This window comes from Schistocerca nitens, chromosome 6 (assembly GCF_023898315.1).
Source record: "Schistocerca nitens isolate TAMUIC-IGC-003100 chromosome 6, iqSchNite1.1, whole genome shotgun sequence".
NCBI classification, from domain to species: Eukaryota; Metazoa; Arthropoda; class Insecta; order Orthoptera; family Acrididae; genus Schistocerca; species Schistocerca nitens.
In genome coordinates, this window is record NC_064619.1 from 704,652,716 (window position 1) to 704,673,937 (window position 21,222).

The 21,222-nt window shown below is 44.2% G+C and overlaps 1 protein-coding gene across 5 annotated transcripts in view; it reads left to right on the top strand.

Moving 5' to 3' along the window:
• Positions 1 to 21,222, top strand: part of LOC126262296 (protein MTSS 2) — a 351,715-nt gene that overhangs the window by 205,342 nt on the left and 125,151 nt on the right. For all 5 annotated transcript variants that reach the window (XM_049958828.1, XM_049958832.1, XM_049958829.1 and 2 more), the window contains exon 4: positions 18,375 to 18,459. In XM_049958828.1, coding sequence (XP_049814785.1) covers positions 18,375 to 18,459 — 85 coding nt within the window. The remainder of the gene's footprint in view (positions 1 to 18,374; positions 18,460 to 21,222) is intronic.

The window sequence follows — 21,222 nt, forward strand, 5'->3', positions numbered from 1 at the left end:
TATTATTACAATATGTTGGTTCGCTAACGATACGAGTCTAGCTCTCTAAATTTCCGCAGTATTTGAGGTGCAGGTTTTAGGTGATCACCCTGTATATGAAACGGATGCATTGTCATGAGCAATCTTGAATATACCATCTTTCGTTTAAAATTCTCACCCGATTGTGTATCCAAAGGTCGCTAACTCAAGATTGACCAGTTGTGCTCGGCTCTGCTGTAGCAGATTCGAATCCCGGTGCTCGCGTAATTTTTAGCACCAGGATTTTGGCGGCCCTGATCGGATAGTTGTTGGGGTAAAGCTATTTATCACCACACTCTGAGCCAGTGGTGTGAATTATAATATAGCCTTATCTGTGGTGTCTCGTGGAATGTGGGCGTGTGACGGTAATGAGTCCATCGTGTGGTGTTGAGCCCGGCGTTCACCTTGGTTGGAGTTGGTAGACGGTTGTATAGTGGCACCATATTTCTTACTCTTCCTTTCGCCATTGTCCAACACAAAAATGACAACACGCTATACACGCGCCCATTACAGTCACATTCACTTATCAAAGAGAATACTCTCATACACCACATGACAAAAGGCCATTCATCGCAGAGGAGGAGAACTCTTTCCAACTAAGCGGGTGAACAACTTCAGTCTCGGAGCAAACAGCATCATCATGCGACTATCATCCAGATTCTTCCGAAAGTTTACTCAAATTCCTGACATAAGTTTCGGATATTAAGGGGGGATGATGATGATGTTGATGATGATGATGATGATGATGATGATGATGATGATGTCTTTATTCTCAAGTGTCTTAAACAACATCCTTGGCAAAATAAAACAGTGAACGGAAATTTTTTTTAACCTATTGTGACTTGCAGAATTCTTAGATAGCAACAAATCAATTCCTGTAGTAAAACGAACTTCTTAGTTCACATGTTCATCAATATTTTGGAAGCGCGTAAGATCTGTTCGTTTTATTGTGGAAGGCACATGTTGTGAAAATACCGTGTAACTGCACTCATTCTGCGTTATTTGCGGACGTGTACATAAGGAGGCTGCCCGAACTCCGCCGTAGGGAAAAATATTTATGGACTAGACTCCAACCGTACGCTACCGAGCTAAAAGGATTAACATGACAAGAATTCCATATCATGACGCTCGACAACAGATAATCACTGCTTCGCTCTGCATTGTCTAAAGGAATCCATTATGAAATTCTCAAATCAGTTTTTAGTCATTTTTACTGTCTCCGACAATTCATCTTGAGCAGCGGTACCACAGTGACGAATCATAACCTATTTTCTGTAGGATTACTGTTTTGTCCGCAGATTCCATGCACCTGATGAATAATATATCTTCTTAAATGACTCATTGAAGTCGCGTATATTCTCCCGGTGTTCAGAATAATCAGAAATTTTAAACTGGCATTAATCACACTTACGTTGCCGTTATATAGGTCCTGTACGCCCACACAACTTTAATCTTTTCTCTTGTCAGGAAGAAGAAAACTTTTAAAATATAACCACGTAAATACTCGATCTCTTGTTAAAATTACAAAGCTGAACCAACTTAAATAGAAGTCACTGCGTATTGGTGCTTCGCGGTGTGATCCGCTACAGCTCACGGTAGTATAAAGGATGCAAACTTGGAAGAGATTAATGCCTATGTAATATTTCTATAACCAGTCGAATAATGGATAATTTGTACGAAGCTTAAACATGCTATTTTTGATGTCCACTTGTTAGTATTCTTCCAGTGAATGGAACCAAACATGCACCTGTCCCAGAATTAGATTCACGTCCAAAAAATAGTTCCATATGGCCATCTGACCTTAACTCGCTCTGGATGGATACAATCAGTTTCTGGCGTCGCTTATCTCCTAACAATACAACATCATATTAGTAATTGGATTAACGTAATTCTGTACATTACCAGTTTAAAGTGCATGTTCAAGTATTTAATTTACGAAACAAGCATAGTGTGTTACACAAGTTTGTCGTGTCTGAAAAAAGTGAGAGGATGCTTTTCATATAAGAAAAGTTTTGAAAGATCCACCCGAAGAAGGCAGATTTGAAACCGGTTGTGGAAGTTTTGGCCGAACTTTGAATTTAATTGTTAGCACTCCAGTTGCTGAATGGGTAACCAGCAGCGTTCGCTCCCTATAATCTTGTCACGGTTCTTTACGCACATACAATACTGTAGGATTTATGAAGGTAGACTTAATATGCTGTGCTACTTGTTAAATATATTTGCCTTCGTATCCACTGAAAAAAAAAGTTAAATCAGCTGTGCGCGTTTAATCAAGTAGATGGAGTTGCAATCACGAATGGAATGTGCGTTAATTTGCACAATGTAATGGGGTATCCAGTGCAAGCATGCATTTAGCAAACAAGCTCATAAATTAGCATCGGGATGGCCGGTCTGTTTTAGCAACCACAATACAAATTGTATACACCATCTGTATGCGAATGGCGGTTATCCATTTATTTTGTAAATTAACTCATTCTGTTTAATTACGTGAAGAAATGACTGGCACATTCCCGTTTCAATTTCCACATAGGTTTCTTAGCCTATATTTCTTTCTCTCTATTTTCGCAGTGAGCTCGTCATTCTCTACACACGTTTTTATTGCCGAAGATACTCTTCTCATCAAGCAGATTTTCCTTAAAGTAATCCAAGCGGTACATTAGTCCTATATGCATCTCGTGAAATGACCATGACGTGAAAGCTACACAGATTGGTGTTCAAACGGTCGCTTAACAGTCGTATGTCTTTTCTCTTTTGCGAATGTAGCAGAAAATGGGGAATAATACTAGTACTGTAAGTACCCTCTGCCATACACAACGAAGTGACTTACTGTTGAAGGTAGAAATTTTATGTGCGACAAAGAATACTACAGTCAAATTAGTGTTACGAACTCTCAAAACCTCAATTCAGCCAGGAAGACAGGAAGCTGTTTGTTCAGTAATTGTCGAGTTTATATTTGTGTGATTATTATGCATTGACACCGAAACAATTCACTACATTCAATTTGGAAAGACGACTGTCGAAAGTACGAGGGATGCCCAGAAAGTAAGTTCCGATTGGTCGTGAAGTTAAAACCACAGTGAAAATTCGATGAAGCTTTGCACTGATGTGTGTTGGGCAGTGTCTCCAGTACGGCGGTCGATTCGCGACATTTTGCAATTCTGAGCGCACAGTGAGCATGTAAAGATGCGTAGAAACTAGTGTCTTCCGAAGAGTATGCGTGCTTGCCGAGAGATTTAGTCGTCAGGTTTCCTGCAACCCGAGATGACGTAACCGTCCTTTATGGCAGTTCTCGGCCGCACACTGTAGAAGCAATGAAGGTGCTCCTGCAGCATTTTCGATGGTAAGTGTTTCACCAACCACTACACAGCCCACACTTGGGTCCCTCCGAGTTCCGTCTCTACTCACATGAACCACGGGCTATGAAGACAACATTTTGGCACAGTCAGCGAGCTGCAGACTACCGTAGAGAATCGGCGGAAAGCACAGGCGGTTGCCTTCTATGACGAGGGTACTTGAAAGTTTGTACAACGCTACGACAACGTCTAAATCGGAGCTGCGACTATGTAGATAAGTAGCTGAAAGACGTAGCTAACGGTAGTAAATAAAACATTTCACTGTGGTTTCCACTTAGCGACCGATTGTAACTTACTTTCTAGACAACCCTCGTAGTTGACATTCGACAGGCAAGACAGTATTTAGCAATAAATAAGACACGGTGGAGAAGTTAGACATTTATATCAAAACGTTCTGCAAGGCGACTGTCGGTAACTGTGCAGGGCCGCTCTCACCTGGTCTTCTCATAATTCGGGCGCTAACTTTTTTCCTTGCCGAAATTCTAAACTTTTTATTTCTAACATCATGGAGGCGTCCATGACTTATTGAAATTTCGTATTGTAACGAACATCTAGAATAGCAGTCACATGTCGGAGAAGTATGGAAATTAAAAAACAAAAACTAGTTTCACTAAAAGAATTGTCGAGCTCTCCTTGTCAATCGTAAAACAGGTGTCGCTACTCGCGGAACACAAAAGTGAAAAAGAAAACTTAACTCCAGTGAAGGTAACGGCTCACAATTAGAACTTATCTTTGATTGATGCAGTGCGCTTCCTTGCGTGTGTGTGTGTGTGTGTGTGTGTGTGTGTGTGTGTGTGTGTGTGTGTGTGTTTTTTTTGGGGGGGGGGGCAGAGTTGCACCAATGGTTATTTGATTTTTGTGGCCGTGCTGCGAGAGCGCAGAATGGCAGGTGCGTTTTGTTTCGTGGCGGTATTTGTGTGGAGCCACGGGATTGTCAGGGCACTTCATTTCCTGCTGCAACCCGCCGGCTGCTGGGTGGCTGGCGAGAGTTTCAATTAACACCCTTGTTGGCCCTTGGCTGCTCGCTAATTGGGTCATCGCCTATAAATGGAGTCCCGCTCGCCAACGACCTACATGCAGAAAAACCGCCGCTGGAGAGGCCCGACCCGCCCACGGCTCGGACAGTTTCCGCGACAGCGGCCATGAGGCCGCCTCCCGTGTTAACGGGTGCACTGTACCGCGTACCAAACTGCCGCCCAGGGAGCAGGCGTGGGCGATGTATCTCCAAACAGGACCGCCTCGTTTCCTGAAAACTGCCTTTGCTGCATTGTGAATATTTTTACAAATTTACCTCTATTGTGCAGATAACTTTTAATACTTCACCAATTTTATGCGACTCGCTGAAGCTCCATAATGCTGCGCATCAGCGCTACACGACACACGATGCTTCATAGCGATCGATTTATGCATCACTTATTGAAAGCATTATTAGTTTTGTTCAAGTATCTTACAGTGAAATGCAAGTTTTTTTTCACACACATCCTCCTGGAATTCGTGACATGTTTCAGAACTTCAGTGTCATCATTGGAGGATCTTTAAGTTTCTTACATATTTTAGTTACCGTTTTTATGTTTAGACCGGCCAGAGTGGCCCAGCGGTTCTAAGCGCTACAGTCTGGAACCGCGCGACAGCTACGGTCGCAGGTTCGAATCGTGCCTCGGGCATGGATGTGTGTGATGTCCTTACGTTAGTTAGGTTTAAGTAGTTCTAAGTTCTAGGGGACTGATGACCTCAGGTGTTAAGTCCCATAGTGCTCAGAACCATTTTTTTTTTGTAAAACAGTTGTGCTAAAATCTGTTCGGAAGTAAGGTATGAGAGAGAAAAAAAATTAGGAAATGCAACTGGAGTAGAGCACTGGAAATCAAAGGATAAACAGAAATGTGTTAATTGCTTTTATTGTTGTACTGACGGCTGTGCGTATTTTGTATATTTTGAGTGGGACGTAAGGATGGACGTGTGCCTCAAATAATGAGGAAAAGCACAGCATCTAACAAAATAGAATTGTGCGCCTTTACTTTCTGTCGCGTAAGTTTGCTCCCTCGTCTGTGATCGGTAGCTAGAATTCTAATTACTCGTGAGTTGGAGTGAGTGGTGCCTGGTGGGCCAGGTGCACCGCCGACGTAAGTGGAGAGGCTATTGTCGTGTAATTGGTGAGCAGGCAGCCGGCAGGCGGGGGCGGCTGATCAGAGGCGCTGGAAGCCCGCCAGGGGCGCAGTGTGCAGCCGCCTCCAGCCCAGGGGCTTCTCGCCACGCCTGTCCGCTGCCGCAGCGAGGCGATGACTTAATAGTGCTTTGCTCTGACCCTCGCTTCCCGCCACTCCGTCGGTCCCTAAAGGGTGACGGTCGTCCATATCTCGGGACGACGCCAAAGCCGGACCCCGTTCGCTTGTGTCGAAGTAGTTAGGGACAACAAATGTTCCATAATATTACTACAGTGTGTGTGTGTGTGTGTGTGTGTGTGTGTGTGTGTGTGTGTTTTTGGGCACGAGTTCGTACACAACGGTACGGAGAGGTGAGCTACAGGATGATGGGGTAACTGTCGTCGTAGGAAAACTGAATAGGAGCAGAAATGAGTAGCGAACAGATTAACACAGCGAAGATTTACTTAATTTCTATTTCTCCAGCCGTACAAAGACTCATGACAAATAATTCAGCAAGAATTAGCACTCTCAAACGATAGAAACTGTACTAAGCACGTATCATACTCTCGTAGCGATGAAGCTCCATCCAAGTGCAAACGGGCTGAGCGGCTGCCGTTGGCGCACCGGATCAGGTGGCAGAAACCGCTTGGTATGGAGCTACCAGGGTCAGCGGGCGCGCACCATTGCGTCTGCCAGATAAACACGCGACCGCTATGGGTGTCAGGCGGGAACTTTAATTCCGTTACCAACTTTACAACGCCAGTGGGGTGGTATCGATACGTGATAACACACTACACGAGAAGTAACTTGAAGATCTGCAGACAGCTGTTGTGGACTGACTCAGCGGTCACCGCGCGGCATCCAATTTCATTATTCCATATGGACAGTACGGCTCGACTCAAAGACGTGAAGAAGAGCAAACCAGTATTTATAGCCGTAGTAGCTTTAGAGAAGGCTTTTGACACTGTTGGCTGGAATACTCCTTGAAATGTCGAAGGCATCAGGCTTAAAACACAGAGCGAAAAGTTATCTATGGGGCGGGGCAAATAAAAGTTGCTTGGGGAACAGAGTTACAGGGTATAAAGTAACACAGCTGCCGAAAGTAAATATAGTGCTGATCTTGACTGTAGCAGATGTTGAAAGTAACCACTATTCATCTTCCGGCCCTTTTGGGCCCTGGTCAGCAATTAGCTGAAGGCAGATCGAAGGTGGACTACTGGAACTGCTGCAAACTCATCCGAAATGTTGTGCAGCATTTCTTGAAGACTGAGAGTTGTTCCGATACCCCTTAGACTTCAGACGTCCCCACACAAAGTGATCACACATTGACAGGTGACCTGGGGTGGCCAGACTGACTGACAGACAGGCGTAAAGATTGTGCAAATGTGATTAAAGGTTCGGTGTGACTCACGTCACGGGCGTACAAGTCGTGTGCGCGCCACGGGGTGTGGTTATATGCATTCATTCATGTCCAGTCGTATCCACTCGTCTGGGTAACTTTTATTTGCCACCGAGCGAGGCGGCGCAGTGATAAGCAGACTGCAGTTACGGCAGTGTGTGCTGGGTGGCTGCGTGGCTCAGTTGTAAAGTACCAGGCGACATGCTAGAAGGTCTCAGATTCGATCCCCGGTAAGTCCAAGGATTGTTGCCTGTTGCGTATAACGTCTTATACCCGTGGAAATGTTTGTTAATATGAAAATGCCGAGTCGTGTTGCACCGTGGATCGGAATCCATGTTGAACTGTCGCCCCCCCCCCCCCCCCCTTTAACTACCTGGATTGAGTCAGTTCAAATGTTCGGGAAACGCTGCGGCATATCACTTCCAATAGGTTATTGTACACCATGGCACCGTAGAGTTCGAATCAACTTTCAGATTGATGACAGTCTTAACTTTTCGTAATGAGGATCTTGTGGCGTGACTTCGAAATCTGGAACTTCCTATATTTTGGCGTAGCCTGTAAGTCTTATGCCAGAAAAGTCTTGATATATTTTCCAACAGTTTTGAGTTAGAGTAATTCAGGAGAGCTAATTATGAAATGTAAATGTGTCGTGCTGTTACTGGTGCGTTATGAGGACCAAATACGAATAAATAGTGGCAAGTGAAGAGAAATATGTAAATAAAGACGAGGATGCACCTTAATTTCCAAAACTGTAGTAACCGTCTCACAGCCTTATTTCAGCTGATACCACAAGTTATTACCTTTATCAATACAGATATAAGTGGGTGGGAAATCTGTCGTAAAGGAAAGGAGCCGATATTCGTGATAAATTATTTAGGAAATCCCAGGAACTCCGTAATTTGGATAATCAGATGAGAATTTGAAGTCGTATCCTTCATGACGTTTGTTTGCGTTGATCACTGCGCCACTTTCTTTGCTCATGTACTCCGCTCTTCAGCGGCTAACGTTCAGGTATACAAAACTGTCTCCAGTGTGGTTGGTGACACCAGAGGTCTTCATTCATAAATTTGTGCTCTCATTTGCATCTCTGTCCATAAAAGCATTTACACGAATGAAAGCTATTACTGTAAATGAGTCTAGATTTCATTTCAAACTAGTTAGTTACTCGGCGTTGTCAGATTACGCCGCTGTTCTGTTTAGCTTTTTAAAAAACGTGAGTACAACACACACATTATAAACTGGCAATTTTCCAAGTGCGTTACACTCATAATCCAAAACATAATAACCGCTGCCCACCGCGACGTAGGACGCCGCTTGGTGGTTAGCGGGCACGTACGCGGTAACAAAAGTATGTAAGCACAGCAAACGCGGACGGAGCATCACGACACAGAAGATATGGGCTGCAAATGGAGAAATTCATTGGGAGATGAGACTTCGGCAAAGGGCAGATTATACAGAGCCTGTGAACGAGTAGTATCTCGAAAACAGTGAAGCTGGTCGAATGTTCACATGCAATTGTCGCGAGCATTTACGGAGAGAGTTACGGACAGTGGAGTTAACGTGAGGCACTAAGTGGTTGGGCGACCACAACTCTTCAGAGGACGAGGGATTTGGAGGCATGTCTGCTCTGTTAAGTACGATAGATGGTGATCTGTGGCATCTCTGCTGGAACAGCACAATGCTGGTGCGTAGCACACTGTTCATCGTCCATTGTTAAACATGGAGCTCCACAGCAGACCACCCCAAAGTTCACGTGTTGACGGAACAGCATCGTGAATTACGTTTGTAGTGGACACGGGATCATCGGGATTCGACCGTCGATCAATGAAAACGGGTCGGCTCTTCGGGAGAATCACATTTTTGCTACACTAGGTCGATGGTCGTCTCCACAAACGCCGTCATCGAGGTGAACGGCGGGGCCCTAAACGCGCAGTGCGCCAAGAACGCGGACTGCTGGGGGCTGTATTATTCTACGAAAGATATTCTCCTCCGTTTGCATGGGACCTGTGATAGTAGTCAAAGATACGCTGACAGCTGCGAACCACTTGTCCCTCTTCATTCTCGATATCTTCCCTGACGAAGATGTCATTTTCCAGCAGAATAATTGTCAGTGCCTCGGAGCCAGAATCCCCCCCCCCCCCATTTGGGTCGGTATCTGACGCCATCACCGCTTTCGCAAATCAGCGGCCCATTATTTACGCGAATTACATCACCTGTGCGTCGACATCTAATGGCACATACCTCCACAAATCTGCCAACGAACTGTCCGATCCCTGATACTGACCACCATTGTTTATTTCATTCCAAAGACGTACAAACAAGCTATCAAGCAGGTGGTCATGTTGTTATGGGTCATCAGTGTATATTAACACAAACTTTTGTCACACTAAAGGTAAGATTTGTATACAGATTTTGTAAGAGACTCATCAGTCGGTGTAGCGATCTGGAAAAAATCGTAATCGTGCACTATTATCATTCGGACTATTTTTACATGTGGTCATTCTTGTCATCACGACCTCAACCTTGTTGAACAAGAGGTTCCCCAATGATAGCCCTTTTCTCAGTTTACAAAGCGAAAGTGTTCTGAATTAGGTTGAAATTTAATGTGTTGTTTCTGGCGTCTTACGTCCTGGCGTAATTTTTTGTTAATAACAATTGACAGTTGTCTTTCGGACATACATTGAAGTGTCATTGCGCTCACGACGCACAATCACAGAACAACCTTGTTGGTGGAGCTTGACGGACAGTTGTAGGTGGGGAGGGTTTTGAACTGCGTAAGATTATAGGGCGTGCCAGTGCTACCGTGTATACGATGCTGGCCGACCTTGGCAAGTAGTTCCACGGTGGCCGTGAAGGAATGCTTTGTTCGTGTGTTTTTTTCTTACTTTGAAAGGAGTGAAGAGGCAAATCCTGGCCAGTCACGAGGTTGGAAGACGATTCAGAGACACCAGAAATGATCGGTAATCTCTACGACCACGTATCAATTCTGCTTTCGTAGGAACACAAATAATGGATGGCGCTGCGATAGGGAGGTTCTCTTCACTTCAAAAGTTTCCGCACTACACGCAACTAGGGTATAGTAAGGGCCGGGTATACGGGTCAGAGACAAACAGGTCACGCGAGATATGCCCCACGTGTGGTCCGCGGCCAGCTGCTGACTGGTCCGATAGTGTCAGATGCGCGCCGTGGTCCACCAGATGCTAGGCTTTGGCTTGCCTATGGTTTCCCACCTCTCCAGGTGCGCCTAACTGGCTTGTGCCGCACCTGCTACTTGTATACAAACCACACCACGATTGGTAGTCGTCCTTGAGCCGACCTATGGCAAAACTTCATGGGCGCTCTCGTTAGCTTGCTATGATTTTCTTTTTGACACGTTTAGTTTCTTTTTTCAGTGCCTTGCATGCGACCTCCTTACTGTTTGAATGTGTAGATAGCGCTTAACCACAGAAAATGCAGAGCTGTTCTGTCGCTGGTTGGTAAAGGAGGAAAGGTGGCGCATCGTGGAATATCAGGACATCATTAAATCATTGATATCATGTATATATGGAGCATAGATTAAATTGAGGCCGCTCTCTGGTGTGGGACAAAAAATACTCTCTCATATGAACACTTTCAAAGCATGTCGACGTTGCACATTGACACTGTTAATCACCTGCAAGCCACAAAAGGAGCCTTTCGTTCAGAATCCACTTACATGCCACAAAAACGAAATTCAAAACATTCTCTCTCTCCTAGGGCGTTCATCTAAATCTATATGATTACTCTGCAGTTCACAATTAAGTGTGTGGCAGAGGGTTCATTGAAGCACCTTAAAGCAATTTCTCTACAGTGCCACTCTAAGAGCGCGCGGGAAAACGAGCACTTAAATCTTTCTGTGCCAACTCTGATTTTTCGTATTTTATCATGATCATTTCTCGCTACATAGATAGGAGCCAACAGAATACTTTCGCATTAGGAAGGAAAGCTGGTGATGGAAAATTCACGAGAAGATTCTGCCGCAGTGAATAACGCCTTTGTTTCAATGACTGCCACCCTAATTCACACAGCATGTCCGTTGCTCTCTCTCTCTCTCTCTCTCTCTCTCTCTCTCTCTCTCTCTCTCTCTCTCTCTCTCCTGTTCCACGATGATACAAAACGAGCTGCCCTTCTTTGAACTTGACATACATCATGTACACGCTATCACTAGAGCATTCACATACTTCAAACCTCGTTTAAAATTTCCGTCCATCCATACACGAAATAAACTCATCCCCCTTTACGAGTACGTTGACGCAGGTGTTAGTAATATTAAAGTCGTTTTTATCTATACGTGGTGGGACTCGACGGAAATAGTGAGATGCTTCTGCTGATGTTTTCTTCAAATCGGGGAGTCAACAGTGAGAAACGGATAGTAGCTGTACTTGTATTACCTTTCAAATGACATATAAATTAAATAATTTGACCAGCAACGAAAAAAATACAGACTAGAAATTAAGTTTACCTCACGAAGCTCTAACGGTAACCCCTTGACCGCTATGAACTCTTACCTTCCAACACCTACGTGAAGATACATCAGTTACATAATAGACGCGTAAAACTTCTCTTGCAATTTTCTCTAAATTGTCAGAGTAGTGCATCTTACTACTTGCTCAGTATGTTTTCTAATTGCCTACAAAAAAAGTGCAAAGTCTGGAGTAAATCTGTGATCCCAGCGTCGTGGCCTCCCCTTGTAAGAAACGGAATTACCCTGCTTGGGACGAATGTCGTTTATTACTTACATAAAAATGACTACCATTCAACTGCGAACTGGTGAAAAATGCTTGTAAATATCTGGGATTTATTGGGGGTTGCTAACTGGTGGAAAATAGATAAGCTTGTAAGCAAAAATAATAATCAAAAATCTGTTGATGCATTACTTCCAAATGAGATTTCACAATGGTATCGTGTATTCTAAGAGGGGCCTGGCATCAGAATAACTGTTAGGGTGACATGTTGGGATAACTGTTTTATGAAAATATAAAGATCTTGCCTTTTAAACCACGGGGGCCGTAAACAGCGAGCAAGTTTATTTCCTTCACTCGTCAAACGAAGCACCAAACTCCATTAAAGAAGCTGGGAATCCTTCATTTTGAACATGTTTGTGATGAACGCCTCGATTTGGGGCTAGGGTTGCCACTGAACTAGCGATGACCCCTGTCTGCTACTCTTTAAAAGGTGAACTAGGATGCGACGTCAGAGAAGCCGCCGCATGATACATCAAAGGCATCGCGACCGCCTGTTACGTAGCGACGCGTGCGCTGCCTTAAACATTCTCGCTCGCTTGGCGGCGCTTGCACGCACGGGGCGATGCGTAATTTTCCGTGACGTGTAAGCTCTGCGGAAGATTGCATGTCCCTTCATACCATAGCCCACGAATATACGTCTTGTACCTCGGCTTCTTGCTGTGCCATTGGCATATTTGTGCGTTGGTTTTCTGTCCACAGTATGACCGAAACCGGTGAATGCAACTCCGTATGGAAAGTATGACTAAATTTTGTATTTTTCGTTCAATATGGCGCACACTTGTAACAGTGTTAAAACACCAATACGTATGTTTTGCCGCTAGTATGCTTCGCCGAAAGATGGCCGTCCATGCTTGTAGCGTCCTGTTTTTGGTGTGAGTTTTGCGCTGTGTTTGGTCGTCAAAAATATGGCTCTGAGCACTATGGGACTTAACATCTGAGGTCATCAGTCCCCTAGAACTTAGAACTACTTAAACCTAACTAACCTTAGGACATTACACACACCCATGCCCGAGGCAGGATTCGCACGGTTCCAGACTGAAGCGCCTAGAACCGCTCCGAATCTACAGTTCAAGAAAGTTGAAGGAGAGAGAAGAAAATTGTATTTTTAGAGATACTGACATTGGGAAAATTGAAGTCGCTGCTATCATATTTCTCCATCCCAATAGGTTGCGTATGAAACGTCTCAGTTTGTAAAATTTCCTAACAACCACCTGTTTAATATGAATCACAAAGCGTAGTGCGTAGTGTATTGTTCTTAAGCACCTAAAATACTTCAATTTTTTTCCCCTGTAGACGTGTAGACGTCCATTCCCACTAGAAACATCCCAAATGCTCGTATTTTGCACTTTCAGGAACAATCACAGGAAGTATTCATCTTGAAACTCCAAAATAAATATTTCTGTCAACGTTGTCTGCTACGTCTTGCCTAGAGAACGTTAACCGAAGTCTTTTTTGTGACATCTTCGTATATTACATGAATACTGAGGGAACTGTGGACTAGTAACAGCATACATACGTAAATTTCCTGCGCTTGGCTAATTTTCAAGCAAGTGCTTTTGTTTTCCTTTGGTGTGCGTTTGCGCACAAAAGGATACTTCCAGAGAATGTGCGCTCGGCCTGACTTAGGCTTCATGTCGCCGTTGCTGATATGACTGAATCAGCAGAAGCGTAATGGAAGAAAACTCCTCTTTCTGTATTCGTTGGATATTCCCTGTCTTTCTACGCAGATATTGGGAGAAAGGGAGCTCTGAAACTGACATAACGTTTCACCAAAGATAGCGCTATTTCTGGAGATAGCCTCCCACGCCCATTGGGGTCTGTATTATTCGGAGCAGCCGACAAGATACTTTATCTCTAGTGTAAGTAGATTGCTTATCTTACTGTTTACTAGGGACAGGTAAGAGACATAATCTTATCAAGTAAGGTTTTACCGATGTCAGCAACAAAGCGCGACGAGGAATCTGAACAAAATCTTCCGCGATACAGCAGAGCCTTCCGCATGTACCGTGCAGTCCTTTTTAGTTGGCACTCAGTTGTCTATTACAATTTTTTTTTTCCTTTCCGATTGCCACTCCCTCAGTTTCTTAACAGTATCTACTGTTGACGCAATTCTTGGTAGTTAGCACCAAATATGTTATTGGCCTAGCTGGACCTACTTCATATACTGTACACACAAGTAAAATACGTTTTGGCACCGGTGACTGACTTTGTGTTCACAAAGTCTGCTTTTAAGTTCGTAAAGACTGCACAAAGTTGACTAGGGTTCCGCCGGTCAAGTACCAACCATTTAGTTAAATGAGATTGAAACGAATGAAATTAGTGTGATAGAAAGCAGTTCCTATGCTCTTGCAGAGTGTTTCTGACATTGTCATGCGAGAGGCTAAAAGCTTTGGTTTCAGTAATTGGGTGGATTCGTGATCAGTTAAATTAACTTAGGCAACAATTCAGAATGTCAAAATTTGTTAGAATCATAGTTATAAGGGTCGATATTGCAAAGCAAAGAACTGAAGTTACACTGAAGTGAAGGAAGAGCCGTAGACGCGAAGAGAAATCAGAGGAGCTAATTATTTTGCTGTGAAAAAACTCTGGCAACTGTTGGCACGAACGTGCTTCATACTCTGACGTGCCTATTTTTGCATCAGAAGCATAAAAATATACTTGGGTGCCAAGTCAAGGGATATCTCCTAATGCCTTGTCGGACCTCCCTTGGCGCGAAGTAGTGTGGCAAATCTACGTAGCACAGGTGACACAGGTGCTCGGAAGTCCTCTGCAGAAATATTGGACTATGTTGCCTCTATATAGCCATTCATAATTGCGAAAATGTTGCCGGTGCAGGATTTTGTGCCCGAACTGACCTCTCGATTATGTCCCATAAACGTCAGATGGGATTCATGTAGGGCGATCTGTGTGGGCAAATAATTCACTCGAATTGCTCGAAATGTTGTTCAAACCAATCGCGAAAATTTTTGCCCAGTGACATGGCGCATTGTTATCGGTAAAAATTCCAGCGTTGTTTCGGAACAAGAAGTCCATGAACAACTGCAGATGGTCTCCAAATAGGCGAACAATATCATTTCCGCCGAATAGTCGGTCCGGTTAGGCCAGAGGACCCAGAAGATTCCATTGTAAGCAGAGCCCATTCTGGAGCCACCACCGGCTTGCACAGTGCCTTGTTGACAACTTCGGTCCATGCCTTCGTGTGGTCTGCACCACAATCGAATCCTGCCATCAGCTGTTACAAACTGAAATGGGGACCAGCTCACGGTTTTGCAGTCATCCAGGGTCCAACTGATAAGGTCACGAGCCCTGGAGAGGAGCTGCAGCTGACGACGCGCTGTTAGTAAAGACACTTGCGTCGGTGGTCAGCTGCCATAGCCCATTAACGCCAAATTTCGCCGCACTGTCCTAACGGATACATTCGTCGTACGTCCCACATAGATTTCTGCGGTTATTTCACGGAATGATTTTTCACTGTTAGCAGTGACACACTGCGCAAACGCCGATGCTTTCGGTCGTTAAGTGAAGGCCATCGGCCACTGCGCCGTCCGTGGTCAAAGGTAATGCCTGAACCTTCGTATTTCCGAAATGTAATGTCACATTCGTCTAGCTCCAACTACCACTCCACGTTCAACTTATGTCAAATCCCATCATACGTCCATAAACACGTCGGAAACTTTTTCACATGTAGCACCTGAATACAAATGACTCCGCCAATGCACTGCCGGTTTATGGGTTGTTTAAGTGATGCTACCGGCATATCGCTATTTGCGACTTTTTGCCACCTTATTGTACGACCACTTGATTTTCGTCACCTTAGTGTACGACCACCTGATACTAGTGTGTTGGTACGCCTTTGGAGGGTAAGACAGCAGTGATTCCGCCTGACATTCATTCGGGAAGTCGTCAGAACGATTTCGGATGTATGTGGCACCAGATCCCTACGCGCAACAGGTAACGCAATTCCCTGTAACTGCGGAGCGGTGAATCATGCGTGCGGAGCTGGCGCCCGATAGCGTTCCGGGTGTCTTCCATCGGGACCACATCAACGAATTTAGTGGCAAAGACATCAGTGTGAGTTCACTATCGGGCTCCTCAAAGTACAGTAGCACGTCTCTGGCCTTTTGATACGAACTGTTAAGCTTCTGGAAGATGCTACCGCCGTCGGGAAGATGTCAAAGCATGAAAAGATGCAGTTGGACCACAATAATATTCACGTAGTCCACAGCTGTCCCTAATTTCTACTACAGGTCCTGTGGAAGCCCTACATAATACCGACCCCACCGCGCTGCGTCCTTAAGCCGTCGCCACACGGTCCATGGTTTCGAAAGTCAACGTTGAGCGTGCCGAGTTGAATGTGCTGCTGAACGCTCAGATAGAGCGCTATACGTCCGTATGGTATGTGTGCCTCAACGTGGTATACGCGATCGCAGCGGTCTCCAGCGGCAGTTGTTGCCTCTAACTGGCTCGCAAATCACACTGTTTACGAAATGGACAGAAACGGAAGTCCTTGAATATGTTAAAAGGCAAAAATGGAAGTATAGTAAGTGTCCAGTATGTAAGGACATTGGCCTAGCCTATGGAAGTTCCATTACAAATAGTGTGATGCAAATTTGCAGTAGTTCTCCACATTAGATGAAAATTTTCATCGGTCTCCCTTTGTAGTAAAATCCTAACGTCATTGTTACCTGATCATTGTTCCTATTCAGTAGCAGAATCTGTACAGCATGTGAAATACTGAATCTAAAACAAGAAAGTGAAAAATATCTTACTGCAAGTAGTGCAACCTATCTTGCAGATAAAACTAATCGAACAAACTCTCTTCAGAAAGACCACACAAATACAACCTAGACTAGAATAGAATATTCTGCTATTAAACTAATAACAAAGGGTCTGAAAACGTGAAGCTTTGTGAAATAATATTTGGATCCAGTGGGACGCTTATGAGCAATAAATTACGCGTTATATTACTAGTCTGCGGCTCTACTCATTACGTTAAATCGACAATGAATGATTTAAATCATACTTTGAGTCTTTACAAAAAGAAATTTTGTTAAATGAAAATGGAGCCATGCGTAACCTCCCAACAAAAATGTTTAATAATAATGCAAAATGGAGCCAAGCGTAAACTCCCCACAAAATTGATAAATGAGAATTGACCATAAACTCACAATAATATTAATTAATGAACCATCAACGAAATGTAACCTCCCAACAGAAATAATATCTGGTAAATTTATAAGGACAGCAGCGCTGACCTTCGGCCCTGTATTCTGAATAAAACAAGCAAAAATTCTTACCTATATATATATTTGGATTCTTGGAAGCAATGATAATGCATTAGAAAAGTTCTTTAAATTGAAATGAATGTTTTTCTTTAAAAGAGTTACTTTATAAAAAAAATTATTATTGGGGCATTTTTTGAACAAATTAAATTACAATTAACATACATTATTAGATAAGCGCAATGCTGCTTCTTTACCTTATACAACAATACTCATCCTCCAGAGTCCTGACCAGAGTCGCGAGCAGAGCACACAGCCGACGCATGTAGACTCCACTCGCTACTAAAGCCGACCGACTACTCCTGTATCCGACTTTCTACTACTGTCGACTCGAGCAGACTCGCGACAAGCAACAACTAACAATGAACTAATCTCTGGTCAGAGATTGTCATGCCTCGCCCATCGCCGGCGAAGCATACACCTTACAGTGTGTGTGTGTGTGTGTGTGTGTGTGTGTTTTAATTCGAGTCAAATATTACGCTAAGGCGCAAAGGTATACGCATACACGGTGCGAGTACAAACAACCCTCGAGGGCTTCTACACGCATGGGGTTAGGCAGATTGACGCAGCCAGGTATTATTATAGATATCAAGCGTCATTTTGGCCGATAAAGACAGTGAAACTGACGAAGAAGGCATTTGAGTGGCTCTCTAGCGTTTACAACACGAACGTATTCGGAGGGCCTTCAAAGAACTCATAATCTCTACGGCGAACGTACAGCGAGAATATGTTTAAAAATGTATATCTACAAATTAAAACTGTTACAGGCGCTGGTACTCTGACACGCTACCATTCGCGTAGTTTGTCATTTTTTCAGCGTTTAAAGAAGAATGGCGACTTTCCAGATTTTACTCAGTTGCATTGTGAGGCATCCCCGTAGTTCAGTGCTGCGACCTGCAGTGCATGCAGTGTTCCGTAGTGGTTAGCGTCGCAGGCGGGCGTGTGCGGTTCGCCACCTCAGACCCGACCACCTCCAGTTACTTAAATGTTGTTTAGTATTTATGAGTTCTGGAATATTCGATGTTAGTATAAACACCAGCATTCTGGAATATTGTTACATTAATAACCGCACGCTTCGTGCACGAGGTCAGTTAAGATCCGGCTGTAGTGTGTTGTTCGTGATAAACGTGCTTTCGCCTCTAAATATTCTATTTCATTGGTGGCCCTGATCTTGGACTTTGGACGTGGAGTGTGGTTACGACGCGACAATAAGAGTAGTTTGAAGTAGCGAATCATTTATAAAATCACCGCAGTCAATGCAGAAATGTTGAGTGTGATAGAACTGGAGCATTTCGTGAATCATACGAGCCGAAATCTGCATTTTACTTGTGCTCTAAAATACATTGAAGTTGGAAATTATCTTTCGAGGCTGAACGTATTTTGAACTTTGTTTAATAGTATCTATTATTTTGTTGCAGGTGCTACCAAGGAGATCGGCACTGCCTTGACACGAATCTGCCTCCGACACAAAGCAGTGGAGGCCCGTATGAAGACATTCACAAGGTATGTGGATCACATTCCTGTTCAATTGGGTTTGTTAGAGGTAGTAATTGTGATATGAATTCGAAGTTCCCAGTTCGAAATGTGTTGACAGCATTTTGTTTGTACGTGCTGGATCTAGCCGTAAGATAACTTTATTGATGTATAGACGTGTCTATTTTTTCCGTATAACTTTTCCTGTGAGTAATTTTTGCGGGGTGTACTTCATAATGCCTTACTATTGCCAATTACAATTTATCGATGCCATAGAATCGGCTCGTATAAGCTGCTTTGGTGTCGATTGTTTCAATTATTGTGATATTTTTAGACGAACAATGTTTCGTAGATGACATCCACAGGAACTAGGTTGAACATTTAGTCTTAGTTCTTGATGATCAGTTTACCTGCGGACGATAATCTCTAATCATTTTTGGGATACGTGTTAAAGACAAGCATTTCAATGACCCTCTTTTAACTCGGGTCTGGAGTTGCCCCGAATATCTTAAATGACTACATGCCACCCGAAACAGTTAATTGTTAGATTGCTGATGACGAAGCAGCCGTTGAGCGGTACCTCAAAATCGCCTAGAGCCGTAATTATGCAATAGAGCGAAGGTTAACAAAAATTAAGTTAAAAAAGTTGGATGTTGCAGATCATAATTTTCACCACCAAGCGCAGCGCTTAGCATATTGAGCTAGCATACGGGAAGAAAGGGGTTGAAATTCCCGGCTTGCAATCCAGATTTGGGTTTCCTGTGGTTTTCGTAAATCGCCTATGGCGAATATCCGGGTTATTTGCTTGTGTAATAGAACGCAGACTGATTTCTTCTCAGTTTTTAGTCTCCTCCTTGTCAAAGAGCCTTTAAACTACACTACTGGCCATTAAAATTGCTACACCAAGAAGAAATGCAGATGATAAACGGGTATTCATTGGACAAATATGTTATACTAGAACTGACATGTGATTGCATTTTCACGCAATTTGGGTGCATACATCCTGAGAAATCAGTACCCAGAACAACCACCTCTGTCCGTATAAACGGCCTTGATACGCCTGGGCACTGAGTCAAACAGAGCTTGGATGGCGTGTACAGGTACAGCTGCCCATGCAGCTTCAACACGATACCACAGTTCATCAAGAGTAGTGACTGGCGTATTGTGACGAGCCAGTTGCTCTGCCACCATTGACCAGACGTTTTCAATTGGTGAGAGATCTGGAGAATGTGCTGGCCAGGGCAGCAGTCGAACATTTTCTGTATCCAGAAAGGCCCGTACAGGACCTGCAACATGCGGTCGTGCATTATCCTGCTGAAATGTAGGGTTTCGCAGGGATCGAATGAAGGGTAGAGCCACGGGTCGTAAGACATCATAAATGTGACATCCACTGTTCCAAGTGCCCTCAGTGCGAACAAGAGGTGACAGACGTGTAACCAATGGCACGCCATACCATCACGCCGGGTGATACGCCAGTATGGCGATGACGAATACACGCTTCCTATGTTCGTTCACCGCGATGTCGCGAAACACGGATGCGACCATCATGATGCTGTAAACAGAACCTGGATTCATCCGAAAAAATAACGTTTTTCCATTCGTGCACCCAGGTTCGTCGTTGAGTACATCATCGCAGGCGCTCCTGTCTGTGATGCAGCGTCAAGGGTAACCGCAGCCATCGTGTCCGAGCTGATAGTCTGTGCTGCTGCAAACGTCGTCGAACTGTTCGTGCAGATGGTTGTTGTCTTGCAAACGTCCCCATCTGTTGACTCAGGGATCGAGACGTGCCTGCACCATCCGTTACAGCCATGCGGATAGGGTGCCTGTCATCTCGACTGCTGGTGATACGAGGCCGTTGGGATCCAGCACGGCGTTCCGTATTGCCCTCTTTTTTCCTACCGGTTCCATATTGTGCTAACAGTCATTGGATCTCGACAAACGCGAGGTAGCAATGTCACGATACGATAAACCGCAATCGCGATAGGCTACAATCCGACCTTTATCAAAGTCGGAAACGTGATGGTACGCATTTCTCCTCCTTACACGAGGCATCACAACAACGTTTCACCAGGCAGTTCCGGCAGATTTTTCCTAGCTGAAAATTGTGTGTGTGTGTGTGTGTGTGTTTTCAGATGGTGCTGCACAGCTTTAGTTTTCTTTTTTTCGCTAATATCCAGTTTTTGGATTCGCTGTTTAAAGACTGAATTCATGAAACAACTTATTGGTGTTCCAAACTTGAATTTCTTCTATTACATACCGTGTTGAATGAACACTTTAGTCTGCCGAGTCACATGTCGTCCTGATAACGTCGCACTTCAAAAATGTTTTTTTCTTTTTTTTTTTCCTTCATCGTGTCATTTGATAGAAGCCTTAAAAGCTTATTAGGGTTGGTAGTCACTACTGATGAAGTGCTAATGAAGACTAGAAATCTTCCTTGTTGCATCAGATTGCATTTCTGCGGAGATGTTTCTCGTGGAACATATCGAGGCTTCTAGTAATATTTAGTGATTTTAGTCGTATCTCTGCGTTAGGATGCCATTTTTCCTGCTGAGGAGCGCGTCCGTCTTCGCTTCTTTCCTCGCCGAGCTTACACGGAACCCGGCGATATGAGAGGCTCTTAAATACGTCGTTTTGCGCCGCAATCTACATGCTACGCGTAATATACGAGGCGCGCTTTCGGCGTCGTATCGCCCACCGTTATGGGGCGAAGTTAGCGAGCGTGTAGGGGCGTGGGCCGCCGTGAAGCGCCGCCTTTATAACCTAATGAAACGGGCTCCGTGTGCCGTATTCAGG